Genomic DNA, 27,540 nt, shown 5'->3' on the forward strand with positions numbered 1-27,540 from the left:
GAGGGATTATTATAAAAGCCAGCCATGTGGCTTCTGCCTGGAAGTCTGCATATTTCCCTTATACATGAAGTGGCATGTACAGACTGCAGCTTAACCCAGAGCTCCAGAGAAATAGCAATATGGAAGAAAAAGCAACAGTAGCTCTGAATTTTCTTGCAATGATCTTATTGCAACAACACTGAATGGACATGCAATCATATACTACAACCCCCCTAGCTGTCACTTTGGCAAACCTTTTGATGAATTGGATCTTGATATTTACAGAATCTATTAAAATACGGCCCATCATGTGTTTGTTTATATGTTGACAAGATGATGTACACTCTGCAGGTCAAGGGTGATGTGAACTGTTTTGGTGTTCTTGTCAAAGCAGCTAAAAAAAGAGCATTTAAATAATTTTTTGTAGAATAATTGTCTAAGAATGTAAGAGCAACATACAGAATTCTTGCTTTGAAAAAAAATCTCTACTGATCTGACACAAAAATCTGAGCTTGTTATCAATCAAAACGACTTTCCTACTTCTTCTCTAATATGTTAGAAAATTGGCAGCTCAGATAGAAAAACAAATAGCAAAATTAAACAGAAAGGAATTGATTTAACTACTTGGGTGGTTTATCCAATACCATATAAAATTTTCACTTGGGCTTGCCACTTATTAAATATATTTTTTTAACACACACAAAAACTTGCACTATTTTGCTATAAATATTCTAAGTCAGAATTAGCTTTAGAGGGTATCAAATGTATTTCTTTGAACATCATTCATCATGATTTTTCTTAGCGGACATGAACAAAAAAATACTGTCTGCAATTAAATCATGTCAATCTCATTGTCCCCACAGATATGCCTTGTAAATCCAAATGTGGCCGTGTCAAAGGTGTTACCTGTGTAAAACTGGACACCAAACTCATAGGCTGAAGCATTCTCCCAGCTTCATTGTATTGTTATTAGACTATATTCTCATGAAGTGGACTAAGCGCTAAGACAACTTGTTGTAGAAGAATCTCTTTCCATCTCATATTTTTATGACTTGTTTTTTTCAGCACCTTGGAGTCATGTGCCTCAGAAATAAATAATTCCTATCTCAACATAAAGCTTATACATGGTCATTTTGCTGCCATAAAAGAAATCATGGAAGAGAGCAGATAACGAAGATTGGTTTCAAGGGAAAAAAATGATACAGTTTTCTTGGATTTGTTATGTGCATGTTGTGAAATTGTTGAGGTATCTAAATGCTTCACCATTGTAGAAAGGAATGGGTGCATTTGGAACGCACAGTGGAGCTGGGCTGAAAAGGCTGAGAGAAGAAGGGTGTGAAGACGAAAAAGAAAGAATGGGTGGATAAAAAGGGGGGAAGGAAGAACTGATCTAGGCAGTGTGAGAAAGGGGAGATCAGGAGTGTGGATGAGGAACACAAGGTGACTGCTGGATGCAAGCTGTCTTGAGATGTGCTGAAGAAGTGGTAGTGTTGGCCCTTATGTCCCCCTTGAGAAGAGGGACCTGACAACAGGTCATGTTACCTTCAGATTTCCTCTTCCTAAAGGGAGCAAACTGTGCTGGTTCAGCTCTGGTGAAAGCTTGTTCCTGGGCCCTGGGGTTCCTTCAGAAAACTGCTATTTGGATCAGGTCTGGAAAAGGAAGCACAGCAGTCTGTCCTTTTATTCATATTAGAGAAAGGAGGTTCAGGGCTTTTCTGAGCTGAAATACTGATAGCTTCTTTTTTTCTTCTTCTTCTTGTTCTTTTTTTGTATATTTCTAAGACTATTCTGGCAAAGAGAGGTGCTTATAACTTTGTTTCAAAATGAGAGCCAAGAGCCTCCTTCACATATCTGGGAACGTCTCTCTTCCTTTTTATTCCTTCAACTTGCCTTAACCTTGCTCCAAAAGCACTACTTTAAGTATTTTTCTCTCTTTTATTTATTTATTTTTTTTTTTTACTTTTCTGTTGGGACTTCCAACAATCAACCATTTGGAACTAGTTGTGAGATTGCAGCCTACAGACACTTGCCCCAGTGGAGCTGAGCTGATAACCACTAAAAGCAAAGGCATGGTCATCAGATGCTAGTGCCCTTTGGTCACAAAAGATATATTTACCCTCTACAATGAGGTATTGAGCTGAATTACTTCTGAATGACCTATTCCACCTGAATAGCACAATATAGCTGAGTTTTCAGTATTGTTAGCCTGGATGCATCATTGCAGTGTGCACAGGTGTGATGCAATAGGCTGCATTGCATAATATTAGCAAGGTTTGAGATTCTGCTTCTGAAGCCACCCAAATCAGTGATCAAGGGTCTGAGCCCAGCTCAGTGCTTAGACTGAATACAAGGTGTTAGTGTCCTAGGAAGTAAAAAAAAAGTATTCCAATTTGCTTGTTGTGCTGAGCTGTTTATTGTTGTGTTCTCTAAGTAGATGCCACAGATCTTTCAGGTACGTGGTATGTGCAAACCTCAAATAAGGAAATCTGAAACTGGATGATATTTTATTTTAACTTAATTTTAAGCTCACAGCAGAATCAGAAAAATGTGTTATCAAACCAATGACAAAACTTGTGCTTAATTTTCTGCAACCTTATATTAAGTTAGGATGTGTAACATTTAAAGCACTTAAGCGCTACAGGGTATAGCAAAGGAAGAAGTGATTTGAAATTGAAGGTATATGCAAAAAGATCCAGGTATCTTAAACTTTATTTTATTCTATTTTATTTTTATTTATAAACAGCTAATAAAGGTTGTAGTGTGGTTTATATCCCTGTGAACTGGTACATGAATTACAGACAACTGTCACACTTGCATTACGTTTTCCAGATTTTCCAAGTTTGTCAGACTGAATGCTCTTTGGACAATGTTTTTGACAGTTTAATTTATTATAATGGAAATCTAACGAAATGCTCATGCCTCTAACTGTATTCTTTGGCAAGTATGGACAACTTCATAACTCTAAAAAGGAAAGAATCCAATATATTAGTTAAGCTTTTTCATTTTTATTAATGGTCTTTGTTATGTGGTTTCTTATGTGGGAAACAGACTTTCAGGAAAGAAGAGTGGGAACAAGAAAGAACCAAAGAAATATCTCTTCCAGTGTCATGCTAATGGATTCTCATGAACCTTACGAACAGATTAGCTCCCATTCTGTGAGTTTACTTAGAAATAAGGAGGTATGTGACACGATTTAGTCGCTGGTTACACACAGATAATCCTCAGTATTAAAGTCATCTTAAAAAAAAAGAAGACAGCCAAGTTGCCTACTTGTAACTGTGGTTGCTTCCACCAGAGGCTACTAAGCTGTAGTCCATGGTTTCCTGGTGGGCTGCAAGACCTTGCAAAATGTTCTGCGGATTACATGGAGGACTGAGTTCAAAGGAGTCTCACTAGGTGGTATAATCGTGAGCTGTATTTCAGCACCATCATGACAGATCTTTTCCCTGACACAAAACAGGACCTGCACCATGCCTGGCATTGGCATTCCGCAAGGATTTCCACATGTGCAGTTAAGGATGTCCATGTGCTCATCAGACACTTGCTTACAAATGTCATATTTGTGTACGTTGGCACTCAGTTTGCCTGTGAAATCTTCTCATATCTCCACGCCAAGTGTCAATATAGAGTATGCGCACAGCTCATTTCAGCAGGGTAAATACTGGCCTTCCTTGAAGCTGGCTGCACTGACTGGATAATAAGTCTGTGGCAAGAGTCAGTAGATGACACTATTACATAGTGTCATACAATCTTTTTTCCTAGTGCTTGTGTTCAGTTTTTGAAGATAGCTGTACTGTCTCCTGTGTTTCAGTTCCTGTTAGTTTATATTGCTGCAAGCACCGGAATGATTTTCTGCCTGGTTAAATCTTTCTGACTAGACTTTGCTTGTGGACAGAGTTGGTCCTCCACATTGGACATGACTGAATATAGTTTGCTTCCCAAAGACCCAATATCGACAGCAATGATTTCTGCTCTGTTAAGAAGGAGATCTGTAAAGACCTCTGCCTTTGGAGAACTTAGAAGATACTCGTGTCCACCGTGGGACAAGGCTGTGGTGCCACAGGGACTGCTGTGTGATCTGATGTGATGCCTTTGGAGAAAGAGCAGGTCAGCAGGAGGAGCCACAGCTGGTTTACTGGAAGCCCACCTGCCCTCCCAGTCCAATCTAGTTCTGGAGTGATGGACTGTTTGGAGCCACTGTCATCTTTCTTGTGGGAGCTATGCTTTCCCTTGGCCCTTCTCCCAGTGGAGGGATAAGAACTTCTGGTCTTGAGTAAAGCCTTTTTTCTCCTCCATCTGATAAGGCTGAAATAGTTAGACTCACCAGGCTGTATTATTTTATGCTGTCGTTTGCAACATCAAGATTTTGCTGCAGTGTAAGCAATGGTATGCAACTATTGTCAGGCTCCAGACATACTCATATTCTTGCCACTCACATATTATCTCAAGGCTTCCAGAGAATGACTTGAGGCATCCCAGCCAGTCAAATCTTGAGATTAAAATTGAGTGGAAGTGGCACGCTTTTAGGTTTGGTTTTTTTTTTTTTTTTTTTTTTTCCCACTTTTAAACATGTGTCTGAAGAGCTTTCCCAACACAGTAGTTTTGTGAGCCATATGACAAAAAGTGATTTTTTTTTCTTTTGCTTTTGAGTTGCCCTGCTGTAATCATTTACCGTGTAGGAAAGGTCATTTTAGGGAAGCAGTTTTCAGCAGCATTACAACCACAGCTCTCCTAAAAGCTGCTGTTGCTGCTGTTCACAATATAAAGAAAAAAAAAAAAAAGGAAGAAAAGAAAAAAGAAAGAGAAAAAGTGAGAAATACATTTTGGAAAGAAAGCTGAAACTAAAAAAACAAAAAGGAAAAAAGTGCAATATTCCTTGCATCATTTCTCCTGATTGTTTGACAACATGCTTTCATAGTCCAGTCATAATGAAGGCTAAGAATTTTTAAGACTGATATGATGCTATACATTTACTTATAAATATATATATATATATAAAAAGAAGCTATTCTTGTTTTGCTAGTCAAAAATGCACCACAATAGTCACACTCGAATGTTAAGATGATAAAAGTTGTTTATACAATATTTTTTTTTCTTAAAGATCCTGAGAAAGCCAACAATATGAAAGCAATACAAAAATGGCTGACTTTTTTGAGCACTAGGCAACTCCATCCAGGGTGTGGCAATTTATAGCAGGTAGTATTTGCACTCTCAGTCGCTAACATTTAGTATCAGTAAGTGAAGCATCTGGTCTAAGTCAGTTAATCTTGCTTATGATGTATTTCCCTCTGGCAGTGCCTGTTTCTCTCCATTGTCTCTACAAGGGCATGGGGCAATAGGGTTAGGTTGTATACTTAACCTTATCTGTTTGATGTTATGTGAAATTAATCCTAACTTCAAGTCACTAACAAACTTCATTTTACACTGCATGGGAACAAAGGAAATAATCAACACTGCACCATATTTATCACCAGTTTCCCCTGCTGGAAATTCACTAAGTGCATGTTACATTGCAGCCCAAAGATGAGTCTGAACCTCTGGGCAGATACAAGTCAACCAGTGTTAATTGAGGTAATTATTTCAGTCTTATAAATAATGTAACTCCAGCAATACTGAGCTTACCATGGGATGCAAAACTCATAGTGAAGTGTGGTAAACAGCCTCAAGTACTTCCCATGCTGCTGTGATTGTCGTGCTGTTGTGACCCAGATAGCCAATTTTCACCTAGTGAACAGATACGTCTGCAGCAGTCCCAGTCATTTTGATCGCCATGTAGACGTGCTTTAAATCAGCAGGATTTTTAATCTTTGCTTGTAATTGATACGTATGAAAGCAGAACTGGGCTGGTATCTTTGCCTGTCTAATGCATCTGATAGGTCTACTAAAGCAAAGGCTGCTTAATTTAAGCATTTGCTGTTCTGCAAATGCAGAGCCACCAATATTTTACTTGGATAACATTTGTTCCCAATTGTAGCCATCAGAAGGTCAGAAGAAGTTCAAAATGACATGATGGAGTTTATCTATTTGTTTGGAAAAATGATCTGGTTATTGCCATAGCAAGTTATATTAAATTGTTTTGGTTGTATGATAGAGGATTTTTATATTAATGCCATATTTTAGATGTATTTATAAAACAGTTGAGCTTTGACTATTATAGTTCAGATCTGTATGGTTTTCTAATTGAGACATTTGCAAATTTACAGTTAAAATTATTTTGGCAGGGTCCAAACATAGATGCATTTTAAAAGAAAAACTTTGGATAATTGCATCATGATGGATCTTTTGAGTCCTGTTCATTTCTTCTCTCAGAGATATTAAATCAATACAAATCTCAGCACTGACTGTGCACAATCTGTGAATGATACATGTGAAGAGGTTTGGATTTTTTTCTCACTTATGTGTGCAGTATATGAGGATGTGCCATCAAAGTTGACAGAGTGTTTAAGCGGAGTTGCAATGTTAATGGCATGATTTACCTCAGGTGTAAAATGGGAACAGCAATACATATAATTTGTAATATTACAGGTGAAAAGTGTTACAATCACTTGTTGTAAGTGAGGTGAGGTTTCCTGCTCTTTCTCTCCCATCACCACAATCATTTAAAAATCTACCAGCTATCTGTTTGCTGCTGGTTATTGTACTGACTTTTGGAGGACCTGGACCATAATTAAGAGACTGAAGCATAGATGTTCTGCATGGTGGAGCATAATGACTTTTGACACTGTTTGTAGTCCTTGCATGGGATTTTGTGCGTTAAGAGTTGCTCATATCAGTATGATTTTGGGTCTGACTCAGATCCTATTTACAATGTGAAAAACTTTATTAGAATCTGAGGTGGTTTTTTTTAGTGTTCATTGATTTTGAATACTTTTAGAGAAATCACGTTTTAGATTGAGAATATATGTCACAAAAAAAGACATTTAAATTTGATGAATATGAAATATATGTACAATTGAACTGTGTTATTTCTAAAGATTTGCTTGTAGTGATTGGAATAGATTTAATCCATAGGCATAACCATACTGCTAGGAAGATAGTAATCCATCTTTCATTTTCACTGAACTTGATGTAATAGGTATGTGTGTTAAATCTCCTGAATGTGGAAAAACTAGCAAAAAAAGTAAATGACAACAGGAAATGTCATTTTCTTCTTTCAGAACTGACAGACATTCTGTGTAATACAGGATATCCTGTATATACAGTGAAGTCAAATATGAAAAGCATACAGGGCACACTCTTTGCTATACTGTCATGGCAACTGCACTTTTCCAAACATGCAGCAGCTTAAATTTCCAACAGATTCAGGAAAACAGCAACTGAATCTGGACCTATTGCCTGTGCAATTGGTCCAACACTTGAGGTTTGTTGAGTGTGTGCAAACCATGGACTGTGACTTTTCTGTCCAGCACGTTCCAGATTTCACCTTTTTTGCTACTTCACATTTCATGATGTGAATTCTAAAAGTAGTTATATGCTTTTGGGATGCTGTCGAGATTATTGAAGATGCAGATGGGTATTAATGGGGATCAGCAAAGGTCACTGACCCAATCTATATCTCACTGTCGAGCAAAAGTTACTGTTTTTTTGTAAGCATTTTCAGTCACCACCATACCTCTTCTCTGCTTGCACATCACGAGGCCAGCTATCCCAGGACACCATTCCTCCTGCATCCACAGTGAGGGACTCCACCATACATTTTGCTCTTCCATGTACTGGACTTCTAGTGGTATTAGTGACAGTGCTAAGTACGTAATAACTGAAAAGTATTTAGATATCAGTGTTATACACTGGAGTCAATGTAGAAGTGGAAATTATTACAGCAGTGAAAATTCTGGGGACAAAGGACACACATCCATACTAAAACCAGGCTTCATTAGTCCTGCTCACTGAGCAACTAGCTTTTAAATTATGGAATGCTCCTGAATATACCTCATTATTAAGCCTCTGGTAAGTGTCTTTTCCTCTCAGTCAGTTTGTTTATTCATCCTTGATTCCAAGGATTTGCTCAGTTTTCTAGTAAGTATAATATATTTCCTATCCACATGCCACATGGGATTACTAGACAATTTACTTATCTGGACAAAATAAATGTCTTTTCTTTGAAGCCTGGAGTAACTCATATCCTTCTCTGCTCTCTGCTAGAGAACGAAAAGTCTTTGAGAAAAAGAAGCAACGTATTCATACAGTGACATACTACCACATTTTGTTGGATGATCCTTGGTATTTTTTGACAGAATGAGTCAGCAGAGGCTAGAATCACAGTGCATTAACCTCACCCGTCTCACTCTTCCTATACTCCCAGTTTCTTGGAGAGTTTTTAGACAAATTTGAGCAGGCTAAGATGACAGTCCTGGGATTGTAGCAGATGTTTGGGCTGTCTCAGTACAGTGTCTTATCTAAAGTTGGCCGTGACTCTATAATAGCAGTGACTCCCTCATACTAAAGTACTTTTTCATCTTCTCTCACCTTTTACTTTGATTTTTGGCTGAAAACATTGGCCTCTTTAGTTTAGTGTTGTTAGGTGGAGTGAGTTCAAGATACTAAGCAACCAAGGGGTTTGAGTTTAGGAATGTTTTCAAAATAACTATAAAATATGAAATTTATGTTATCCACAATATGTTGGAGGTCAGTTCGCCCTCAAAACATAATGTCTGACAATTGTGCTTTCTTAGTGTGGGTTAGAAAAAGAATATAGTAGACTTAGGAAAACATCATAATTTAAGAAGTGACACATTTCAACAAAGACATAAAACTGTAGGCAGTACAGAAAAGAAGCAAAACCTTAGGAAACCATTACTTCATTAGGACAAATATTTTATATCTTTTAAAAGACTCCTCATTAAAAAGGGTGAGCTCTGGGACATTCATGTTTGCATGAAATCATAAATCTGCCATTTGAGAACAAGACGTGCTTCTTTCTATGGATAAATTGATTTTTATTACAGCTTCATCAAATTCTTTGAAAATAGTTAATCTGAGTATATGGCTAAAAGTCAGCACACAGTTGTTTTTGATATTCTCTTGTCTTACAAGTGTAGTGGTCAAGCCAGTTAGGAAAGTTAGGACCATACAGTAAGTATGCAGCCTGCGAGGCACAGAAAAAGAGTTGAACGAGGGCTCATTTGCTTGCTATTAGCAGAAAGATGTTCCTCTTGAGGAATCCCTTACGTAAAATACAAAAATGTACTCTTTTATTTAACACATTGCTTAGCTTCTCCCACCCTTTCTTCAGCATGCGTTCCTTTTCCCTTTTCCCTCAAATGTATGGGTTAATAGGTATGACTTAGTTACCTGTCTTCACTGTGGACTGGCAGGCAGGGAATGCCAGCAGGCCAAGAAACGGCTTAGATTTTAACTTGTCTGCATGTGAATTCAGGGTTTATTTTCTCCATGAATCAGAGGGAGCTGGTAGAGCTCTGTAGCCCACTGGGAAACCCAAGGCTTTTCTCTTCTGGCCGAGGAGAAGTGTGGCAATTCCTGCTTAGCTCAGGAAAACTGTGAAGTCTCACTTCCTATTAATTTGTATTTAAGCACAGAATTTTTGTGATTATGCATGAGGGAGAAAGAGACAGGAAAGGAGTGGGAAAATGTTATGCTTTCTTCATCCTTTCTGGGTCTCCCAATTCATTTAGCCTTATCTGTGTCCTTTAGATTGCAAGCTCTTAGGTGCCATGACTGTTTTTATATATGGTGTTCAACAGATTACTAGTTAGAAATTGTTGGGGTTTTCCAAGGAAACCGATTTTTCTTCCAGAGAACGCTGAGAAACTAAAACTGTTTGCATAAAGATGTCAGTTTCAGGGAAACTTCTGGTGAATAAAACTTTTGGGAAAATGGTTTAAAATCATCTAAACATGTTGTTACAATTTCTGAAACAGAAAGTTCATTTCTCAGTTCAGAACTCCTTTCAGTTCTAAAACTCAGTAAGCTTATAATGAAACATTTTATTATGGTTTATAAAATCATGAAATAATCCAAATGCCTTTAAAAAAAAAAAAAAGAACTTGCTCCAAAATATTTTGTCGTTGTTATTGCTTTACAAGCATTGTGAGGTTTTGGCTATATCCAGTAAAATAATTTTGCATGCAGCTCTGCTAAATAGTGATTAATTTCCCCTTTGTGTTAAACTTTGAGGATGGTGGAAAACAATTGAAATAAGAACTGGTTTATTTTGCTTTGTTTTTAGAATTTAGACTTGGGGAAAAAATAAAACTAATTTTGGATGAATCATTCAACATGGATTATAGTCAGTGGTTCTATTGATTTCTAATTCATTTGCTTTGAGTTCCTTTGTAAAAAAGTCAACATTTAAGGCCAGTACACTTGCTGCTCAAACTACTCTCTTGTTTCTGAAATATACCTGTTACACCTGTGTTAGCCTACATAAGCTGTCTAAATGTTTTAGCTTAAAACAGTTTGGGACAAAGAAAAATGCCCTTTTACCTGAAACTATTTTGACATAGGCAGCAGAGTTAAGAAGGCTGGAAGAGTAAGAATAAGATGGGTAGTGTTAAAGATGAAACAGAAAAATGCAGAATGGAATAGAGAAAAAGAGGAACACAGACCTTTGCAGTCAGTCCTTGGTTTTTCACTCTAATGGGGCATTTTTGGGTGTTCTTCTGCTGCTTTTAGAAAATGAGGGACAGAAAAAAGAAGCGTGATGAGACAGTGGCTAATTGGAAAGTAGAGACAAGTAAAGAGAATTTTTAATAACATTGGCTACGTATAGAAGAGAATGTTGGAATTAATAATAAGAAAAATATTTCTTAATCTATTTAGAAATAAGGATAGAGAAGAACCTCAATAGCATAGATTTTGTTCTGTAACAAGGTGCTATACAGTCATGGAGCAGAATAATATGTAGATTGAAATGTAACCATTTATACAGAACATACATTTGTCATATGTAATTTTACGAGTGGCAGTGTTTGATTTGTTCCAGGAAGAAGGAAACACCTCCTGTTGAATTGTTGTTAACTATCCGTAACTTCATCTCCATGTTGCTTGAACACCTCTAGTCCTAGTACTGTCTTTGTTAGACACCAGATAGCTGCTGAGAACTGACTGAAGCCCTGCAGAATGTAGCTTAGCTCTGTGTTAGCCTCTTGGAGAGAGCCTAATTCATATTTGTAAAACTGTATAATTCTGTAATTTAAAAAACTGAGTTCATGAGTTGTGTGTAGTGCTAATGAAAAGCATGCTACAGATTTGATTTCTATTTCTAGATCAAATTTTTCTGGAATGTGCTTTTCCTCGGCATGAATCTAGAATGTGGGTACATAAAGGGGAAATGCTTAATTTTTGTTATCATCCATGGAATTTTCCAAAATAATTGCTTCCATTCTCATCCGTTGAGGCTCTCAGTCAGGTTTTAATATTCACAGTGTGAAGACTGGATGAGTACATGAACAATTACTCAGATTTGCTGGTCATAGTCTGAGATTAATTACAAAACATAGGTTTGCAACAATAAGCTTGCCAAAATCTATCAAACATTGATCCTTTTCCATGTCAGCAAACATAGAAATGAAAAAGATGAAGGAAAGCTTAAGCTGAAGAGCAGTTGGAACCTATTGTGTTTCTTCCACCTCAATAGACAGGCAAAACATTGTAATGATGAGTCCACCCTTTATTTACAGTATACACAATTCATGACAGTGGTTTTTATAACTCTAAAAATTGCACTTAATAAATATGAGAAGATACAGGTTTTCTTGATTACTTAAACCTAAATGTTTATTCAAGCTTTCATGAGAAGTTTGTCTTAATTTAAACAGAGCTAGGGCCGCTGAACGGATGCCATTTTTTTGATGTGGACTCAGTACACATGAAACAAGTTTTAATAACATCCACACTCATTTAACCGGTAACTGTATTCTGCAGAGGCTTTGCTTCATTGCGGTTTGCCTACTGCAATCAGAATGAAGCTGAAGTCGACTTTTCGTATATAGATTGTATTTAAGGGTTTTATCCTCTGTTTCATGTAATAAAGCAATTGCTGGCTTTAATTAAAAAAATCAGAAGAAATGTGTGTAAATATTACTGCTGTAGTTCAGAGCAATGCAGTATTACTTGTATTTTCCTTTTTGGTGTTGATGTTATGTAGAAGTTGGAGACACTAACACATTGTGGATATTGCTGCTGAGAAGGAGAAGGGAAAAAGATAGGCTTGAAACACAGCCTGTGAGATGGCACAAAGCCAACGCACTGAAAAATGGCAAACGTCACATTTAACAGCTGGACGCAGAAATATTTCTCTTTAATTTGGAAGGAGAAAATTTTTTTCACAGCAGGGCACTCTCAAAAGAGCACAACATCAAAGAGGGTGGGTCTCCCCAGTCAAACATCATCTGGCTCCAGTGATGGAGCAAAATGAATGAACTGTCAGGACTTTTTTTCCAGTGTGTATGTTTTTGCCAAGTGAAAAGTAAAAGGTTCAGTGGCTTGTTCTGATCACAGACCAAATCCTGATAATGGAAAGCTGATTCCCTAAAGTCTTCCTCTGATCAGCTGACAGGCAATGTCTGAAGAAGACTCCAGATTGATTGATGGTCCACTTTGTATTGATGGCCCCTGCCACCCTTAGAGATAAGTGAGATATGCCAAATGCTTAACAGCTCTGGAGGGCTCCTGTGATTGTGACTCAAGCAATGTTCTAATCTAATGTTATAATCCTCACAGAAACAAACTCTTTTCCAAAGAAACTTAACATGATACTTACCAATACCAGACCTGCACTCTGGCAAGAAAAAAACCCATTTCGCATTCTCCACCATGCGTCCACTAGCAATGCCAGAGCTACTCCTTAATGCACCCTTTTCATCTGCTTCTTGACTCTGACTTCAGCCCTGAAGTAGTTGCAAAGTGACCATCACCATGCTGCTTTTCTGACAGTCCTATAATCTAACAAATTTGAAGGAATAATACAGTGCAGGCATTTTTTCAATATAAAAACGTGGCGACACAGTTTGTACAGCCATTACTCATTTGTTTTATGAGGAATCTCAGGCATAGTTTATCATACACTTTATTACTTGACCTTTTAATCATCATGCGGCGAACTTAGCATTCCAGGCATTCCAAAATATTCCAAACTAAAAATATCAGTGTGCCTCATTATTCAAAACTCACAAAGGAATTAAGTATATTTTCTAAAATATGTCATTTTTACTGAAATTCCTCATTTACGGTAAGCGTTAATGAGACATTTAAAAAAGAATTGAAAGAATTATCTGTGGAGTCTGTACTGTAGTAGTAAATGGGTGCCTTGCTGGGATAAATGTTCTACGCAGTGCAAAAGACAGTCCCTACCCCTATTTACTTACAAACTCAGAGTGAAGATAAACAAATGATGCACAAAAGAAAGTATCAAGATCCCTGCACAAAAAAATTATCAAAATCCTTGTTTTCTACAGCTATGGGATCAGGACAGAGAGTTTAAGTACTTGCTGTAAGTCATGTGACAAACTTTTTTCAGAGGAGGATCTGAACCCGGGCATCTGCAGAGCAATTCCAATGTCTGAACAGAGGTGCTTAATGCCATTTTAAATCCTGGAAAGTATCTAAGACATACAGACAGGGCTGAGAAGTAAGGCACAGAACTCAGGGAGATCTGCCTCCCTTCTGGAGCAGTCACTAGAGACTCAGCAGGATAACTCAGCCATCAGGAACACTAGTGGAAACTTAAGTTCAGACACTTGAATATACCTCTTTGCAGCCTAGTCCAGTGCCAAACCTGTATCAGTGGATCACAACCATTACACTAGGCAGCAGAGCTTTTGTCAGAGTTCTTGACATTGCTTGAATGTGAGGTTACTTGTGGACAGGTTTTAATTTCAAAGGTTTTTCTTTTACATGTACCTCATTTCTGAATTAGTGTTTTTGGTTTTTTTTTCAGTTCCTTTTTTATCATAGAATGCCCATGAACCGTGAGTCAGGAATTTCAAATTGAAGGTGGTGGAGGTCATCACTATCTTGTGAGCTGATGAGATAATCTCCAGAGATGCCTTTCAACCTCAGTGACTCTGTGATTCCCTGAAGTGCCCCTGACTTCAAATGAGACCATAGCCTCTCATGGCATACACAAAACAAATAGAATTCCTTGTCTCAAGGCAAGAAGTCTTGCTTAGAAAGTTAGAACAAGTTATATCTGTTTTTACCTGCCTAAAAAGCAGACAGGCACGTAGGGTTCCGAAGTGTCCAAGTAGGAACATGAGCCCCATTGACTTCAGTGTCAGTTTTAAGTCTAACTTGCTAAAGGATTTTTGCCTGTTTTACTACAGGACTGAGAGCTAGGAGCTCTGCGTTTGAGAAGGTAAGTACCTTCCTAAACCGATTCTTAAAACACTTAAGGTGACATGGTATTGGAGCTTTAAAAAATCCTAAAGGTAAAGAAAAGAGTGAGAAGCCCAAAGTACTTCGAGTGAGAACAAACAAATTCCCTAATCTAGCAAGTTTCTTTAACAGAATGATAGCTGTGCTGTATATTCCATGTACTATACCTTAATATCTCTGAAAGTATCACTAAGCATTGAGGCTGGGATTTGTATGTCTAAAATCTGCTCCCTTCCAGGAAGTGCCAGTTCACATATGAACACAGTTTCATGCACAAAACTATGAAAATACAGTTTGGAACCACATTTTGAAAATGTACTCAACAGAAATTGCTGGAGTGAGCAATCAAAATCTGTTCTTTCCTTGTCCCATCAGCTTCCTCTTTGTCAGTTGTAAGGTAAGCCCCAAGAAATAGCTGAACAACAGACCTTCCTTACTTTCCCTGCAACTTCCTTCATTCTCACATATTAGAATCAGGACAATTTAGAATGATTTCCATTTGTGAGTGTCTTCTGGTCCGAGTGGTTTCTCTAAGGTCACTGAGTTATCAGTAAGTTACCTTAGGAGCTGCGTATCCATTCACTTGTTTCTGTTGCACTGCATAGCTTGATGCTGAGTGATGAAATCTGCCAAAACTTGCTTTGGAGTGCTGTCCTCTGACACATTATGTTTGTGGTTAGCTATTTTGCCCTTTTAATTCTTTGTCTGACTGGATGGGTGTATTGACTGTATGGAAACAGGCAGAAAGAAAATTTCAGGTGAATGACAGGGGACCCTTCTGGAATATTAGTTTGCTTGTAAAAGAATGAAAAAATATGAAACAAACACTTTTTAATTTCACTTTGCAATGTCTAAATGTTTTGAGAAGCGGCAAGAAAATGTCCAAACCTCTGTCATTACCTTGCAAAGGAACCAGTTAGAAGCACGTGGGGCAACAAAGATCACCATAACTGTCTTGATTCCCTGACTCAGAATATTGTCTTAGGAGCTTTATTACTGAGCAAGTTCAGTGAGGCTTTCCAGATGAGTGAGGGTTTTCAGCATCAGGCCCTTACAGTCTTGTTGTAACTCTCTTCTTTGTATGTGTACTGGGATATGCATCTACCCGCCAACTGGTGTGAAAGGCTTCTGTTATTTCAGCTTGGATCATTTGCCTCCCTGTTTTTAAACCATCTTTATCTTTTTAGTCTGTATTTTTCCTGGTCTCTTTGGATACTGAGCCTAGATTGGCAACACTTCCTCTTCATACTCCATGTCCCACATAAATGAGACTGCAGAGAACAACTTCACTCTGTTGCCTCCCCATGGTCTTCTGCTACCAGGGCTTCACAGGAACACAGCAGCGTGAGCAGGGTGGAAATACCAATACCAAGCAAAAATGTCTCCATCATGGAGTGACCTGTGGCTGAAGTGCCACTGCTTTTTCCGTCCTATCACTAGACCTGTCAGGAGAGCGCAAAAGCACACACTGAGGAGGCCACGTTATGTCAGTGGATGAGCACTGGTCCTTTGCAGACCTGTTTGCATGTGTGCAAGTTTCCAACTTCATGTGTCTTTTTTCTTCTCTATGTCTTCCCCTTTTTGCCTTGTTGTTGAGTAACATTGGTTTGTGTTATGTGTAATTTTTACCTGTTCCTGGACCTCCGTGGGCTAGTGTCAAAACAAACCGTTGAAACTTGACTTAAAAAAAAAAAAAAAAAAATTTAATGAAGTCCACATAATCAGCAGGGCATTGCTCTCATGACACTTTCTGGAATAAGGCCCCAATCCTCCAACCGCTTACACAGATGCTTGATTTCACACACGAGTAGTCCCATTGAGATCAATGGGACTACAACATGTGCGTAAGTGTTTGCTGGACTGGGGTCTAAGTGAGAGATGAAGCCTTTCACCTAGTACAGACAGTTCAAAACAATGTTTATAGTTTCATATGCTATAATCCTTTGAGAAACATTAAAACTAAATAGCTTTTAATATTAGTTGGCAAGTATTCTCTTTTCTAAAATTTGCTAGATGGTGCCTGCTAGATTAAAGAGAAGAAACATTAAGCAGATATTGCAAGATGTACAATCCATATCAGATATGGCTTATTGTAGAAAATTGCTTTGAATAGTGTGAGCAGTTAAAGACCATTGTCTGTCAGGATATATTTCTGTGCATTTTCACAGAGGTGTTGCATCCCAGGAATATCGCCAACAAATGGAGAACATTTTAGTCTGATTTTAACTAGAGGCCTCCTTTCTTCTTGCTTACTTATTTCAGGTTCTTATTCTGCTAATAGTTTATAGCAGTTCAGAATGTTTCAGTGCTGTTAAAAACATTTGAAAATCTTCATGTTAATTCAAAGTATAAAGAAATTGACACAATTTTGCATGTAGTACAAAAACTGCAAAAGCAAAAATAATTCTTCACATGAACTGTTGCAATTTCTACATGGCAACAAAGCCATTATTCAGTTATTTAAAAAACAGAAGCAGTTTGAAGTAAGTAGTTATTTGCATAGATTTATTTCACATGCGTGTGAAGACTGTAGTAATTAGCTTTCACTACCTTCATAATAATAATAAAAAAGCATTCTTGTTTCATCATAAGCCAACAAGCTTAGATATTATCTGTAGCATATTTATGTTTTTAATTCTGACATAAAGAATCTCAAGGTATATTTTAAGTGGCAAAACATATAAGTTAGTCTTATCAAGCAACAATGGAATATATGAGAAACATTTGTAACTAATGTTTTTCTGAAATAATGTCCATACAGATGAATAGGGAACCTGTCCAAATGTTTCCCTTTATAGTAAAATGAGGTTGCTGACATGTATATTACTATTTTTTCATACCAGTTTTATGTGAGTAGTTGGTTGTTACAGATTCAATAATATTTATTAAGCATCAAAGTTAGAGTTATCACAATGTGATGAATAGACATTTCTTTATACTGGCTAAGAATAGTTTGCCTGTTTACTGTACAGGTAATCTAAAAGATAATAAGTAATTTACAAAGAATTTAAATGTTTGAGATGTGGTCTTTGTAAAGGATGTGGTTATATGTTATTATTACCTATCAACATCAGTGTTTCTTTTTAGTTAAGCAATATTTGGAGAGTTATCCATGCATTACAGTTTGCTTTTGAGTTTCATTATATTTCATATTTTCTTTAGAGAGACTAAGAGATGTTCTTAAAATGTTCGCGGAATGGCCTGACTGGGACACCAAGCTAGTGAACGAAAGGAGGAAGATGTGATCGCTAAATGCATAATCGTTTCTACACAGCTTTCTCATTCAGTGTGCAACAGGGAGAAGGGCCCTCCTTCTCTAAATTAGATGCCCAGCTCCTAATATTAAAGACATGCAAAGCCTAAAACCAGTCATTCTTCACGCAGTCGTTATCAAATATGAACCCAGCTGTAGTTTGATTTTCAGCCTAAACTATGCTCCTTAAATGTAATCTGTTTTGTCAGTTGTCTCCTCTCTTTCAGTTCCTGCGTCATCTTCTGAACTTTTCAAACGTTTTCGATAATGAGGTCCTTTGGCATTGTGTCGATTTCAAAGGGAGCTAGGCACGAATGTACTAAACTAAATGAGTGAGTTATCAAGTCATGCATACAATTCGGTTTGCTTTCAGTTTGACATGATTAGAAACCGTAACAACTAAATAATGTATACATGTCATAATAAACACTAGAGCCCATAGGCATTTTGCTTAACAATCGCTGCCTTAGGCAAGTCAGGTCACTGAATTTTTTTGTGCGCTTACCTGTGTGAGTCTTAGAGCTTTTCAGAAAAGTAACTGTTTGCTATTTCTTCTGCTTTACAGAAGAACTAACTTGTCATTTGTTAAGACGGCCACAGAGCTCTGTTCTACCAGTAATGCCACTGGACATTCTCCCCCAATCTATCAAAACATACATGTACTCAACTTAGAGAACTGGTTTATTACAGGGGATGAATACAATGCAAATTAAAACCCAAACAAACCAACAAAGCACACCCCACCCCCCCCCAAAGATAAAGAAATGGCAATTTCCTTCAAAGAAAATAATCAAATTGTGGAACTGGCCCAAAAGGACACTAGACATACAAATCCTCTGCATTTTTGTCCATAGCTTTCTTCTCCAAATGTCCAAATGAACAAATGGACAGAGAAACATGGCCTGAATGGCTGAAGATTTATGGGCCCTAGGGAGGAATCTGGCCTCCAAGGTTTAGGATGCGTCAGAAAGATTATGTGTCAGGCAGTGGGTCTCACTGGCTCTGACAAAGGACGCAAGCAGGGTTGCTCACTTTGGTTTCAAGAATAGGCTTTATAGGTCCAGTCTTAGAATGTAATCTTCCATAATTGCACACTTTTTACAGACTGTCAGCTAAGTACCCATTGTTTTCAATTTCTGTTTAGGATATTGGTCACATGTAGAGGATGTTTTAGTGTTGTGTCAAAAGCAAGGTCTCACAGTAGTGAGATTTGCCTAATGTAACTAACGTAGAGATTATTCAGTTCTGATGTCCAAGCCAGCGAAGGAAGAAGCTTTCAGTGTTGCTGTGGCTTGTAGGTTCATATGTTATAGAAAAAGTATAACTTGTATGCATGCTACAATATCTGACATGTCAGTCTGTTTCATCAGAGCGTTCCAAACTTTTTCCCCATATTTCCAGTAGTTTAGAGTACTTCCATGTGTTTAAATGCACAGGTGATGATTTATGAAATGTCTGTACTCATCAAAAGTACTCCGTGCTATCTTGACTCTTCCCACTGAAGTCAAGGGTAGAACTTCTTGTTGGAGAAGAAAACTAATGCTGAGTAATTTGAAAATCCTATGACGTTATCCATGTCACGTCAATGAGAATAGCAGTGAACAGCAAAAAAGCAGAATTCTCTGCTAATAGTAAGAATGAATTCTTGCTTGTTTTGTGGTTTTATTCACAACTCTGCTGATGTTTTGCAACATAAAAAAATGATTCTAATAGCTACTTTTGCAATACAAATGTACATGTAAAGACAAATTCCACTTTCAGGACCAGTCTTTTCTCCCAGTGCCTGCAAGGAAAATGAGAGGTCAATTAAATTGTACCTTTTTTATTTGACTAAATGAAAAAATGAAGTGCAGTCAGAATTTCTAAAGACACAATCCTCTAGCAGGCCATGGAAAGGGAACAGATGAAAGCAACAGATAGAGAAGAAAGAACTCCAATGAATTTCAACCATTTTCGCTCTCCCTGTCTTGTCTTCTTCTATGAAGTTGTTTCATAGCTTGGCTTTCTCTGCAGCTGTGCTGTTTTGTTCAGGCTCCTTTCTTGTGAAATTCTGTGGCATCTATACCAGAAACTGGAATAATGTTGTTTAGTGTTGGAATTACATTTGCCCCCATCTATCCAAGTAAGCAATATTGACTATGTCAGTACTGAAGTAATCGAGAGTTCTCAGAAGGCTCTTTAGTGCTCTGCCTTATCTGTTAATACTACTTAAATCTTATGTGGTCCTACCTAGACTTGGTATGTTGCCAGAGTGACAGATGTTCCAGCAACTGCTGTTTATTTTACTTAGTAATGGTCATTCATAGATTTTAGAGCATCACTTATATGAGATGCTGTGTGCTTTAGAAATCATATTATTATTGCTTTTATGTGTTGCTTTATCATTATAAGTTTCACTATCTACAGCCTCCAAATAACTACCAATAACCAATCCAGCAAGTAATAAATATAGTCCTTCATATTTAATTTGTATTTGCATGCCATTACAAGATGAATCTGACCAGTAATCAGGACATTGGCATCCTACCTGTTTTTTCCCGTATTTCCCAGTTGTAAAGCATGCGTAGGTCACGAGGAATGTCAGTGGTTCCCTGTAAGAAATTTCATCGTATACCTTATGCCTGCCTTTGCTTATCTACTGATTACTGAGTAAACTGGTGTTTGTAAGAAAAGAAATTAAAAAAATGGAAAAGAGAAGATTTGAATTGTGCTGGTTACGCTTTGGACTTACTTTCTTGGAAAATGAAGCTGTTTCTGTTGTATTCTGAAGTCAAAGGACGAAATTCATAGAATAATATTATGCTTCACATTCTGAATCTCTTGATATGTAACACACCAGTAAACAACCTGTAAATAGTCAAGAACCTATTAAGAAGTTAATTAATTACACGGGAACTGCTAAGGATGGACACCAGGCATGTCAAATGAAAGGTGAATGCAGTCTACTTTTATGAGACTCCAGTTTCTACCAGTAGTCCCGTGCATTCCTCAAAACTGGAACAGATCATAATAAAGAAATCTTAAAGCTTTGTAACATTCAAAGCAAAAGCACAAAGCTCCTTAAAACTCAGCAAAACCAGTTAACAAGTACTTTGGGTCAGATAGAGGGAAAGTAAGCAGTTGGGGTAACTCTTCCAAGTGTAACCAAAGTAGTAAAACAAAATAACTAATTTTCTTTCCACTGCTTAGATTAATGACTGTTGTGAGATACAGAGAAAAATACATGCATTCTCCATAGGGAGTTGTAGAAATGCCATGAAGGTCTTGCAATCTGTTAAAAGTTGTGCCAGTGTGTGTAGATGTAGTGATCCAGTGAGGCAGTCAAAGATTTTCAGTAACATCTGCTTGTCAGAGGATTCTGCAATAGTTTTTTTAATAAATACTACAAGTGTTATTTTGCAGTAGTTTTTTTTTAATAAATACTACAAGTGTTTAAGTACATATGCATGTGCAATACAGATGCAGGTGAATATGTATATCCATACAGTGCTATAATGTGCACGTTCACAACTTGTGCTACAGGTTTGCATTTCCTATGTTATGGCAGGTCATGGTTTGCTCCTTTGTGATGGTTTCTTCAGGTGATTATATAGTGGTTGCCAGATTTAAGCAACTGTAAAATGAATAAGAACCGATGCACAATGGTAATATGAATAATAATAACCGTATCAGTTAAGTTTTTTCAAATTTTAACCTGTATTATGCAGTTTGACAAATAAACACATACAGTGCAGTGTTGCTCTTTCCCTTCTAAGGTTAGGGTTTCTGCTTCCTTACAGGTGGGTTTTCATTCCTGTAAGAGCAGGGCTAAGAATGCTGTGGGATGGATTCTGACTATGCACTTTTATTTGCAATGTCAGTAATATCCCTCTAGGAAAGGAGAGCATAGTGTCCCTAATGCATCAGTGCTTGCAAGAATAAAGCATTTTAAAATATTTGGTCTTGCTTGCAGAACAGTCCTTCCTACTCCAGGCCAAGGCCTGACAAGGCTCCAGTCCTGCATTTTCATGGCAGGTTTTAATGTCCTGTATCAGTTCATGACTGTCCATACACACAAAGCATATAAGTAGGTCCCTGTGTGCCCAGATATGGCTGTCAGCACCAATTATGGCCGTTGTCTTTGTCTTTCCTGTTTCATATCATCTGCAGCTTAGGAAGCGATCAGCTTTTTAATTGGGGGAATTATTTTTACTTCACATTAAGCTCTATATTATTATGTTAGTAAACACCATGTAAATGAATAGATAATAAACACTGTGCTGAGATTGTTTGTATAGATATTGCCAAAATGGTCCCAGCCAGCCAGTGTTATTAAATTTTCCTTCTCTTCTTTTTTTGTAGGTTAATTTCCTGTAAAACTTTTCCATTTCCATCACAGATTTTTATTGTTTAGCGTATTTTGCTCATATATTCAACATATGTGTTTACATAAGAATAGGTCCTTGCTGATGATCAACAAGCTACCATATATAAAAAATAAACAAAATCACTGATATTGGGGGATTTGTTTGCCTCTGAGGACTCCTGATTTCTCTGACTTTGTTCCACATACTGGGGTAGCATCTTGCTTCTCCAGCCTAAGAGCATCTGGCCAGTTTCCACCTGGTCCTTGTCAGAGGCACTCAGGAACAAATGTTAACGATCTCTGAAGACACTTGATTTCCCTGTCTCTCATGCTCCAGTAATGGATATATTGCTCCTGATTATTCCCAGTCTCTCTTGGTCAAAAGCAAAAGCAAGGCTAGCTCCTGAAATTGAGATTCTCATGTGGTGAAGTAAAGAACTGGATTCTGATTCCTGTGTATGTTTTTATGTGCATTGTAGGAAACACTTTCTTAATAAATCAGAAGTATTGACTATAGTCACATCATTTCTGAGACTATTCTCTTGATATTGAAATAGAAATGTAAAATTGTTAATTTGGTTGCTCTAGAAATGTTCAATTCAACTTAATAAATGTGCTTCCTCTTTACTTAGCAGAAATAGTACTTTCAGGAAGACGTCAATTCAAGCTCATACAATTTTGAAAGGGATAATATTTTTGGGGTAGGATTATTAAACCAGATGGTGTCTGTGGAGGGGCAAAAGATCTGAAGATCAGGTTTGCTAACAATAAGCACCTAATTGTTCAGATGCATTTCTGAGGTTTAACAAGGTAATTGCATAACAGGTAAAAATCTTGTGAGATTGTGTGTTTTCACTAAGATTAGCACTTCCTAGATAACGTCTTTTAAGCAGTCAGAAGAGCAGGTGAGCATGAAACATGTACCTTTCCATTTCAGATCCTCCAGAGCAATTTTATTCTTTGACTTCAGAGGGAGCATCCAGTGCCAGAGATATAACAGTATCTTTTTAAAAAAAATTACCATAACTGACTCTCATGTCCTTAGTGGGGATGTCATGTTTAGAAAAACTATGGTTCCCTCAGGACTGATTTTTCATCTACTACTTCAAAAATTGTATGTCTCAAGGGAGCTTCTAGAGGCATCTTCAACTCTCTTATCTCTTTTTTTTCTTCTAGGCTCATTTGCTTTGGTATTATGAATCTTACAACTCCCTAATGTCTCATGTGAGGTTGCTGAAGTACATGCTCTTGCTTCAACTGAGATGTGAAGGAAGGGATACTTGTTTAGGGGTTACTACTGCCCCTTGCTCAGATATTCCAGCCATTTCAATGCAGACTTTACATCCAGATTTTCTTGTTTATCTGTCAGTTCATTATTTAAGGCCAGCCTGTCAAAATAGGTTAAATATTCTTTGGGAAACATGGTCACATCTTTGAGACACCACAAATATGTTTAATACAAAAAGATTGGCTTGATAAAAGAAACATGATAAACTTGCATCCCTCCAAATACTTTTCTGCTGTTCCATGTAGATTTCTAAGACCATCAGTACGCGATGACAAATCTCATGGCTGTAAATTCCTGGAAAAGGCACACAGAGACACCAACAAAGCAGTGAAAATGATTGCTGATGATTTGTTCTAACTACTTGACCTTGTGACATCTCCCCCAGATATATGACCAAGATGGGACACTGCAGCACTTTATTGATGGTGGAGAACCCAGTAAGTCAAGCTGGATGAGGTATATCCGATGTGCAAGGCACTGCGGGGAACAGAACTTAACAGTGGTTCAGTACAGGTAAAGTATGTTTTGGTTTACTCAATTAAACAAAATAAAAATGTTTTTATTGAAAAGTGAGTCACAAATCTGTCACCAGTAATGTTGCCTTTGATTGCAAAAACAATAGCAGGGCTTTTGTGAGTGTGCTCATTTGGGGCAATACAAAAGCTGCAGAGTGTAGTGAGGATGGGTTTAACTTTGATTGCCCTGAGCTGAGGCTGTTGTAGTAAGCATGCTAGACCTCCAGCTCCTGGGAACAAGTACAGCCTTGTGTGTGACCACTATACCGCACAGAGCCCTCTGCACCTTTCAAACAGTCTGATCAGAAGCAAGCCACACAAGCAGTCTTTCACCCTTAATAAAGATGCATGCGCTGAAGGAAGGGGAAAAATGACAGAATAATTTTCAACCCAAAGGTTTTCCGAGAGTCAGCCGTGAGTGCACCTGCTAGCCATGATTACTAGTGCTTGTGCCTCTTATGTCACTGGCTAGAGAAGGCCAAAATGTGAAGAAAAAATGTAAAGAAATTCTGGTGCATTTTACTTCGCACATGTAAACAGATCCAGAAAACCCAGACAACACATTACATGAATACATGATCTCAGCTGTAAACAAACCTTTTGCCTCAGAATCAGAAGCAACAGCTTGGCCTTATTAAATGTGGTAGGAAACACATCAAAGAGTGCCCTGGGCTTGCCAGTCACAGTGAGCAATACCGATTTTTGCTAGTTGCTTTAGAGAGTGGAGTTTCTTTTCTTTAGAAAGAATCTTAAATTTATTTAAAGTACCTTTAAAATTAAAAATAAAACATACAAAAGTAAGCTAAAATGAAATATATATAAAGTTTAATTATTCCATAGGGTTCCAATTTAACAATGGTAAAATTGTTCAATTGCATTTTCAGCTTTTTTATTCTCTGGCCAGTTGACTAAATAATGCTGCAGTTAAAAAAATAACAATCCTATTTATACATTACAAATCTTTTATTATACCCTTAAATATCTGATATCTATAGCTAAAATCCCATCAGATTTTAAATAAACACACTGGATAATGAATAACGATTGCTGTGATGAAAGAGTATTTTTTGTGGGTATCTTGTGAACTGTTTCTCAGTGTGGTGGTGTGTGCACGCACATATATATATCTATATATATATATAAAAAATAAGAATAAAATATATGCATACATATATATAGACGACAAACCTAAATGAAAAGTGAGCATGAGAAAGTCATTACACATCTGTCAATATTAAGTGGATTTTACAACTCTCCTTTCATGATGGAGTTTTTACTTAGAGTTCCCTCTGTTGATCTGTTTTCGATTACTTCAGATCTTTATAAAATGAACTACAAAAACACAATTTAAAAAACTGGCATCCATCACCAGTGACTGCATCCAAGTGTAAGAAAATAGAAAAGTTGGACACTGAAAAACCGGCCTAATTTTTATTGTACATGGACGTCCTCCTCACAGAAAGTCAGCTGGTTTAAATTCATTCTGTTATGATTTGTAATATCTAAATGGAATTTTCTTCAAAGTGCTCTTGATTGATTGACCCTTAGCTGAACGTTTTGTTTTTATTTTGAGGCTGACAATAATGTTTGTTGGCATGTGTTCTGCTTCAACTGCGTTGGGACGCCATGAAGCTATCTTTATGAGTCATCCAACCACAATACTAAATACATGTCAGCAAAGGAAATATTATCCGAAAAGGGAAAAATCCCTTTGATGTACTTCAGCATGCAGAGATTTCTGCGAGTTTTGGAAGCTCTGCACGCTTGTAAGGGACGGTGTACGCTTACACTTTTTTTTTTCCTGCCTACTCCAAGCCTCACAGACCACCCATTGCTCAAAAACAGTTCTGCTCTTTCAGAGGCAAAGTGTGTCATTTGGTTTTAGCACATTCATTTGCTGAGCTGCTGTGTTTATGTTAAGGGAAGCCAAACTGAGAGATGAAATGTTACAAGGGTGAAGTACAAAGTAGACTCAATTTTTCTCAAGTTAGGAGATGCTGGTAATTTATAGCGTGGCTCCAATTTTCATTTTTATGTAACAGTGGAAAGAATTAATGAAATGTGCACTCTGGGAAGAAAAAGAGGGAGAAGAGGAGAGGAGGAGGAGGAGGAAAGGAGAGGGGGAAACACAAAGGGGAGAGTTTTTGTCAGGTATTCATAGAAGGGTAGGAAAACCATTCTGCTTAGCTAGCAGTGCCCTCCTGAGACAGGGTGGCGGTAAGCGAGGAAAATAACAAGATAAATGAAATTTTTGCAGCTGCTAGTAAAATATTGAGAATCTGCACTTTTTTATTGATCTTTATGATCCTGTTGCCAAGAGCCACTTTGCGGTGACAAAATATGTTGACAAGTGCATATCTCACTGCCATGAAAAATGTGGTAAGAGATTCTCCTTATGTCTGCAGTGTTATACAAGGAACAAATTGCATCGCTACAGCCAATTCTTTATAGAAAGTCTAAATTTAAGGCCTACCAACCCTAAAGACTTTTATCTTGAACTTCAAGCTAACGTTTGTAGCAATTCTTCACTCAGAAAACCGGTTGAGGCCTAACATTTTTTTTTTTTTTTTGGTCTATAGATGTTTTTCTGCCTTACATAAGCTGTTATAAAAAATGGTCATTTCTTGGTACTTTGACTGTATCATTTTGGTATGTAATCCTTCAGCGAGAGTGGATTGTTCTTCTTGTACATATTGAATTTCTATCCATCTCACAGGAGTGTGTTTTACTGTTCCATGTGAAGCCTAAGGGAAAAGCCATTATGAACCGATAACGTTTTTATTTTATCTTGTGCCCGATTCTAATCTTAAACAGTTTTTGCCCCCCATGTAAATGTGTTAACTGTAGAAGTATCACTCTAAAGCCATTTACATCAGTGTAAGACCAGGACAAAGCTCTTGTTTTTGTGCTAGAGGCTTTAGGATTTTTCCTTTTTTTTCCCCCCTTGACTCCCAGTTTGGTGGTTTAGGAATATCCACAGTCTTTTCCCAAGAGCGATGGGATAAGATGTCAGATTTATGGTAACACTAATTTATACTTAGTGAAGGATCATTGACATTACCGTCATGTTCCATACAGGGGAAGATTTTGTGGTTATTAATGGTTAACACTATTTTTTAACTTCCATAAGCCAGAGTCAATATTACTCAACAATCCAATATCTCTCTTTTTCGTGGCGTATGGCTGTAATGAAAGGCTATGTCATGCTACTTCAAATCTCTTGCTAAAAGAACTTACTCAAATGAAGGTATTGTTCTCTATTTAGCCCTAAAATATGTTAACTTTAGCTTAGATGACAAATGCAAAGCTGCTTAAATGGCTAAACTTACTGAACTTGTGCACCGCTCTGATGCTTGTAATGTGTAAGCAAAAGGTAGCATTTCTAAAACCCCTTTAAAAGGGACATTGCAAGAAAAATCTGTCTTTGCATAAAATCTTTGTGCTTTTATAATCTCAGTGTTTAAAATACACTAAGTACAAAGCGCTTGTAAGCTCATTGTTACCCTGTGCTACAGGAACAAATTCCTTTCTTAGTGACAGATTTGGTTTTAAAATAATCAGTAACTTATTAATTTACTTATCCTCAGAAATGCTTCTGTAACAATGGATTTCTACTGTAATGCTGTGTATGTGAAGAGGAGAATGCTCTATTCCTAAATTAGGCATTTTTTTCTTTTTCTCTTGATTAGGTCGAATATATTCTATCGGGCTTGTATAGATATCCCCAGGGGCACTGAACTGTTGGTGTGGTACAACGACAGCTACACATCTTTCTTTGGAATCCCTCTCCAATGCATTGCACAAGATGAAAATTGTAAGTTCTTTC

At 37.4% G+C, this 27,540-nt stretch overlaps 1 protein-coding gene across 1 annotated transcript in view; it reads left to right on the forward strand.

The window, feature by feature from the left end:
• Nucleotides 1-27,540, forward strand: part of PRDM6 (PR/SET domain 6) — a 73,729-nt gene that overhangs the window by 26,019 nt on the left and 20,170 nt on the right. The window contains exons 3-4 of the mRNA XM_086480277.1: nucleotides 23,585-23,712; nucleotides 27,404-27,528. Coding sequence (XP_086336403.1) covers nucleotides 23,585-23,712; nucleotides 27,404-27,528 — 253 coding nt within the window. The remainder of the gene's footprint in view (nucleotides 1-23,584; nucleotides 23,713-27,403; nucleotides 27,529-27,540) is intronic.

This window comes from Leptosomus discolor, chromosome Z (genome assembly GCF_034619465.1).
Source record: "Leptosomus discolor isolate bLepDis1 chromosome Z, bLepDis1.hap2, whole genome shotgun sequence".
In the NCBI taxonomy this organism is placed as follows: Eukaryota; Metazoa; Chordata; class Aves; order Leptosomiformes; family Leptosomidae; genus Leptosomus; species Leptosomus discolor.